The 6957-nt window shown below is 49.1% G+C and overlaps 1 protein-coding gene across 1 annotated transcript; it reads right to left on the reverse strand.

Annotated features, from left to right (window-relative positions):
• UCN3 (urocortin 3) lies at positions 1-5647 on the reverse strand. Its single transcript, XM_017676401.2, has 2 exons — positions 5415-5647; positions 1-868 (listed from the first exon to the last, which is right to left on the reverse strand). The coding sequence occupies exon 2, from the start codon at positions 860-862 to the stop codon at positions 362-364; it is 501 nt and encodes a 166-aa protein (XP_017531890.1). The 5' UTR covers positions 863-868; positions 5415-5647; the 3' UTR covers positions 1-361.
• Positions 5648-6957: the final 1310 nt, after the last annotated feature.

A 6957-nucleotide genomic window follows, 5' to 3' on the forward strand; every position in this document is an offset into this window, starting at 1 on the left:
GAGGGAAGAAGGGAGCTGGTGGCAGGATGGTGAGCAGTGTGTATCCTGGTCTCCTGGCTTCTGCCGGGCTGGATGCAGAGAGGGGCCCCGAGCACCCTCTTCTTAGGCATGGGGTCCAGGGAGAAGTGGGGTGCAGGTCTGCATGACCTTTGCTATTTGTCATGGGGAAGAAGACCCAGAAGGAGGGATGAGCCTGTGATGGCCTGTGTGTGACCGCAGCAATGGTGTGTATATACAGGGAGGAGGGAGCTGGGCAGGAGGCAGGACAGCAGCCCATAACCCTAGGACACCCTCACCGTCCACACGGCCTGCAACCCGGGTCCTTGCCCTCCCGTGCTGTGCCCCCTGCTGGCCTCTGCTTCTACTTCTTCCGCCCAATCTGGGCCATCAGGTGGGCGTTGGCAGCTGCCTTGGCTCGCAAGTTCTTGGCCTTGGCAATGTTGAACAGGATGTTCATGATGTTAGTGGGGACGTCGAGGGACAGAGTGAACTTGGCACGCCGGTCACTCTTGGCCTTGTCCCGGTACAGCCTCCCCCTGAGCTCTCCTTGGGACAGGTATTTGTACTGGGTGCTTCCAGCCCTGCCTCCACCTCCAGAGCCAGAGAAGGTCCTTTTCCCCTTGTCTGCTTCCTCTTCCTCCTTTTCCTCATCCTCCCCTGAGGATGGGTGTTGGCCGGGCAGGTAGGGGAAGCTCCTCTTGCTCAGCAGGGGTGCATCCTCCAGCTGGCTCTTAGTGGCTGCAACCAGGGCCACATCGATGCAGCTGGAGAGGGGCTTGGCTTTGTAGGACCTGTGGGAGAGGCCGGCCTGGGGCACCCCCAGGAGCAGGAGCAGCAGTGGGAAGTGGGCCAGCACCAGCATCTCTCCCTGCAGTAGGAGAGAGGGTGGGCAGGGGCAGAGGCGAGGGATCAGGAGGACATGGATTAAATTCAGCAGGGCTTTATGAATGTTCTACAACAGTTCTCAGAGTGTGGTCTCTGAACCAGCAGCAGCATCTGGAAGTTTATTAGAAATGCAAATAATTTTCAGGTCTTTTCCCAGAACTAGTTATTCAAAAGCTCTGGGACCAGCAATCTGTGTTTTAACAAACCTTCAGATGATTCTGATCACTAAAGCTTGAGAACCAATACAAGTGTTGGTGTTTATTTAATACAGTCTTGCACGTACCACCAGCCCTGCAAAATGAGCATCACATGTGCCAAGTAAGCATTTAGTAGCTTATAATGGTTGATTTCAGTTCTCTTAACGTTAGCAAGACTGACTGAATGTGTCTCTAGTGCTTAAACACAGTGGAGTTCCTGAGGCAGAGTTTTAAGGCTTGTTCCCCCCAGGCCATGGGAGTTTCTTAGAAACCTTCAGGTTTGTTATTTTGGTTGGTTTCACTACGAGATAAATGAAGTGAAAGTGAATTTGGTCTCTATGTAGGACTTTAAGTATCTTACAAAGAACACCTATATTCTCTCATGTTTAGGGCTGATGGGACCGCGATCTAAAACTCTTGGTTGTCTCTGAGAACATGTGGGCTCCTGGTTATCATCATTCTGAATGAGAACGATGGTCTGAGAATTAATGCAGAGACACTGATGTTCAAAGACTTGCTTAACCAAGAGTGGGTCAATGCCTTGTCCAGGTGCTTGTTTGCTGGTGTTTCCAGATACTGCGTAGGCTGTGCAATTGTCCAGGGCTAGCAGCAGTACTGAGCCGTATGAAAGGATCATAGTCTACAGGGACCATTTGAATCTACTATTTTATTTAAAAAAGGAAAAAAGAAAACAAATCTAAGTCTCAGTGTATGATTTATGTTGGGACTATGCAAACAGCCAGATCGGTGGCCCTCCTGTAACTTGGACGGACTGGGCTTGAAGCCATAGTAGTCACTGGGCCACCTATCCACAGTGCAGACCAGGACTTCAATTGCTTTCCCTGCAGGTCCCGGAGGCTTGTGCTGGGCTATTCACACTGCCTGCCCAGTCTCCTCCTTTTCAATAACAGCTCATAACTGTGTCAGAAGGTGGTCAGAATTTGGCTTGTCTCTGGTCACTGTGCCTTAGGAAAATTATGAAGTGGGCAGAATTTATCTCCTGTATCCCAGGACCAAACTCACTCCATGGACTCTTTGCCTGTTCTGTGGGCACACTCTCTCCAGCTCTGAAATAAAGACATGAAATCATTAACTTCGCTGTCCCCCTTTGTCATGCATGTGGAAAACATGTGAGGTCAGAATGTGTGGGATTTTGTCTCCTCCTCCTAGAGGGGGCAGAGCTGGTTGCCCTGCATGCCCAGCAGGCTGAGTCCCTGCATCTCTTGTTCCCAAGTGCTGTTGTCAGGATGACACATGAAGGGGAAAGCCTGAACTTTTTCACTGTGGTGCTTCACCTGGACTTGAAATTTATTTTCTGCCTCAGGCATCATTATCTTCCACAATAGGAAGCAAGAAAGACTTTAGCTATGGACCTTGGGGGGGGTTCTTTTATTAATACAGTTTTGCAGTAAATAAGAAACACTGGGATTTTTAGTAAGTAAAATCCACCTGGACATTCCTGGGGTCATCTGGGGATTCTTCTGGGCAGTAAGCAGAGCAGGCTAGCATAGGGTCATTTCGTTTTCTGTGGTGACAGTGCAGAGAGGCCAGGAGGGACTGGCAGATAGAGGCTGAGGTCTCACCTCACTCTGCAGCTTATTGTCAACATGGCCTTGAGCAGGTCATTTCCCATAAAATGGATGGGACTGAACTCAAGCCCTTTCCAACCTTCTTTATACTGTGAATAGATAGGACTAGGATTGCCCCTTTAAAAAACTGACCCTAGTTCTCTCTAGAGGAGAGTCACCTTGCTCTTTCCCTTACCCTGGACACAATCTGCACATTGACTTGGCTGCTTGTCTATATAAGCCTGTTGTTTTCCTAGGTACTCCACATTACAGCCACTGCCTTCCTTTAACTTTTTTTCTTAAGAAACCAGGTTGCTTTATTTCTTCATTTATTTTGCATCCCAAAAAATTTGGAGCTTAAAAATGGAGGTAAAGGGGGATGACAGCTATCTCAAAAAGTGAAAAACTGAATTAAAATGGAAAAGCTCTTGGTTGAACCACACTTAAAGAAGTCTGATTCATATCTGTTTACACATAAATAGTCTTCAGGTTCTATTAGGGTAAGATTTGGTTCACACACAACCATTTCTGAAATGATTTATATCTACATCTAGATATGTATCTATGGCAGCTAATTTGATCCTGTGCGCCAGTGTCTTTGTTGTGTTGTATTTCTGTCTATATAACGCTTTCTCCATCCTAACCCAGGCAGGTTCTTCTTGCTTGATGTCAGTCCAAGTTAGCAGTTCTCAGTTTCAGAATCCTGTAAAGGGGTTGTTCACACATAGGTTACTGTGCCCCATCCCCAGAGTTTCTGAATCAGTGGGTTTGGGATGAGGCCTGGGAATCTGGGTCTCTAACGGGCAACACAAACCACCTTTCTCAGAATTCAGTCCATCTCTGAGCTCCTCAGAACTGCATGCCAAATTCTCAGAGGACATTGTACAGGGTGTTGGCTGTCTCTATGGAACAATGGCCTTATCCTATCTTTAAATGCTGTGCTCAATCACCAGATGTTAAGCTTTGCTGTTTTATTGAGGATCCAGATCGTAGTGTGAATTGTGGCTCTAGCTGTCTTACCCTGTGGAGGCTCTGAAAGTTTGGGAGCAATTTCAAAGGGCTTGTTCAGCCTGAAAGGATTTAAAAAAAAAACAAAAACCAATTCACAGAGAAAGGGCTGATGCTGGCAGAACAGCTTTGAAGAGGCCCGTCTCTCTATTAGTCCCTCTGTCCCTGTCCCTTTTACAGACTGGACTCTGTCTTGCCTCCCACTCATTAGCTCCCCAATGAACTGCCCTGGGTCCCCGTGTTTCCATCTGTGTATCAGGGCCTGAGTCCCAGATCCTCTCTCTGTCTTTCGTTTAGCTTTGTTTAGGGTTCAGTGTTAAAGGAGGAACATCTCCACAGGACATGCTCTGCTGTGCTCTGAAGTCTACTTCCTAGGCACTTTTTCCTCTTACACTCATTGGATTCTTTTGCCATCATCGCTGGTGAAGCAACACAAAGGTTAAAGGCTTTTTCTGTTGCTGGCGGCAAAGAGGTGACCCCATCTATTAGATTTCCAGGGGAAGCTCTCCACTGAGTCTGCTCCATCTGAAACCTGAAGCTCAGCCTTGCTTTTGGGCCTCTAGGAGCTTCCGAGGTTTGCACTCCCTCCCTGGAGCTGCAGCAGAGTCACGCCCTAGGATGCAAGCTGGTGGGGATCAGACTGAAACTGAGCACCTAGGAGGGAAGAGGGTGGTGGGCAGAGGGTGGGCCATGAGCCAGAGGATGCCAGAGGCATCCCCCACTTTACTCAGTTCATCTGCAAACTAGGAAGAAGTTGAGTTAAAAAACATTTTATAAAACCCTAGCTGTAGGACCTAGGGAACCTTTAAGCATTTCAACAGGTATTCTTGTAATGAGCTGTTTTCTAGACTCTGGAGGTATTTATGTGTAACACACACACATGTACAGAATTCTAACAATTCATCCTCAAAGTGAGCAGTGAGGGCTCATACATGACGGAGTTATCCCCTAGGGAGGGAGGAACAGCCAGAGAAAGTTGACATGTTTCAAATAACACTGATTGTTGGCAGTCTTCATATTCATTTCCTTATCTCAGCCATTCTGGGTGTATATGTGTGTCCCTGTGTGTGTGCATGCGCCAGGTTGCTACATTTGAGAACACTGCAAACACATTTTCTCAGAAAGCTTGGACGTCAAACATCCCTTGTTATGGTTTCTCCCTTCACAGGGAGTACCTGTTCATTACAGGTATCTGGCCCCTTCCTCTGGTGCCCCAGCATAGCCAGGGGGAAGGACTCTGTGCTCTAGGGGCAGAGGACCTGGGTTGGAGAACCCCCCACCCTCCCAGTTGCCATGTCCCTGGAAGGAGATACCACCTGCCTCCCAGGTATGTGGAGGGAAGGAATGCAGATGTTCTGGCTGTAGGCTCTGCAGCTAAGTGGCCAGTGTAGGCATCCTGCCAGCATGGGGAATAATGTCCCCTAGTTTCAACCCTTCACCCCAAGTCTGTTTGCAAACAGGCTTGTCATATTCACAGCCAAACTTTGCTCAGGAAAGTGCATTTGTTTGAGCCCATTTTGCTTCCCCTCTTCTACCTTTTGCACAGCAGTTATCTCCCAACACAGGGAGGGTCTCTTGGCCACCTAAGAAGCATCTCCCTGGTGTCTTGGGGACCGGTTTCTCCTTCTTTAACATGCAGCCATGGTGCTCAGCACTGTGCCCCTCAGCGGACACCCTCATCTCTCCCCCAACCCCTCCTGCCTCAGTTAGGATAAGTGAATGTATCCTTCATGAAGACTCCCCAGCCAAGACTCACCTGAGAGTGTGGCCTTCTCTCCGGAGTGGAAATGCTCAATGAGGCGGCTGCAGTTCAGGACCAGGAGGTGGGCCCCAGGGACATCCCCCAGAACTTCTGTGTCCGCTGGGTCACGGCTCCTTCTTGTATTGTTCCTAAGTGGGCTGTGAGACTTCCTCTCTATGGAAACCACTCCGCTCCCTCGAGCATATATATAAAAGTGACAGATCACAGGGAGGCTTGTAATTCCAGACGTTGTGTCTACACGGGGATGCAATTTCGTTTAAAATACAACCACACGAGCTGCCTGTATCATGGAGATGACAGGCACTGTGCATCCTTGACCCCTCCTACCTGCGTCCCCACCCACCCTCCCATTACCTCCTGCCTTCCCTCCTGCCCAGCAACTTGCTTCGCTGATGAACAGAAAGAACAGTATTAAACTGAGAAGCAGCCTCTGAAGATTTCACTGCTGATCAAAGTTCCTACTAATCTCAGCTTTCCTACATCTCATGACTCTACACCTCCCTTTAGAAAGCTGGAGCCAGGACCCCTTTGAAAGTAGAGAAGGTAGCCTGAAGCTATCTCTTGTCCTATAAATCTCATGGGTCCTGACCTGCAGTGTTATCTCAAGCTACCCACGCAAACGGGCAGGCACAAAGTACCTAATCTTTTGATGGAAATCACTTGAATTTTACCCACTTTTGTTCGTCCATCTGATGAATATATTTTGAGAACCTGTGCATACCAGGTATTGCCAGGGCACTCAGGGATTCAAAGAAGTAAGTTGAGACCCCTGCTCTTCCCAGGCACTTGCAAGTTGGAAATATATGTAAAAACAGCCTAATTTCAGCATGGCCAGTGTCGTCCTACAGAAGGAGTACCCTTGTCCTGGAGACTCAGAACAGATGGCATGTGCCAGGGAGGAGAGCAGAGGTTCAGACAGAGGAAGAAGAGAGGCACCAGTGGAAGAAGGGTGGGCAGTGGTGGTTGGGAGGCCAGGTCACACCGGAAAGAACCAGAACTGGGCCTGGGGATCTGGATTACATTCCAAATGTAATGGTGTAGGTGGAGGGGAATTGAGGCAGGTGATGCCCTGATTTTCCAGAAGAGGGCATGAACTATGAGAGGAGTGACACACAGGGTACCACAGAGGCACTTGGGGACAGTTGAGTGAAACTCCAGGCCTCAGGTGTGCCCAGGGCTCTTTTCCTATCCACCCTGAACCTTGGGCTGAACCCATGTTTTCCCCTGGCCTTCAGGCAAGATCTCAGCTTCTGTCCTAGAGGGGCACTCTTATCTCCTGAAATCCCTTTAGATGAAAGGGTGAGTGGACTTCTGGAATGATCGAAGCTCTCTAATACTCATGGGTACTTTGCGGGACAAATGGAAAGCCCTTGTGGAGAAGGACTCCGAGACTTCACATGGATGAGGTGGGAGCCCTCAGCCCCTTGGCCCATCCTGGGTTGGCTCTGGGACTGGCAAAAGTTCCCATGTGCTGTCAGTGTGTGAGTGGACAGGGCTCCACGTGGGGCCCTCACAGAGCTGGGCCAGGAGTGAGGTG

This window comes from Manis javanica, chromosome 2 (assembly GCF_040802235.1).
Source record: "Manis javanica isolate MJ-LG chromosome 2, MJ_LKY, whole genome shotgun sequence".
Taxonomy (NCBI): domain Eukaryota; kingdom Metazoa; phylum Chordata; class Mammalia; order Pholidota; family Manidae; genus Manis; species Manis javanica.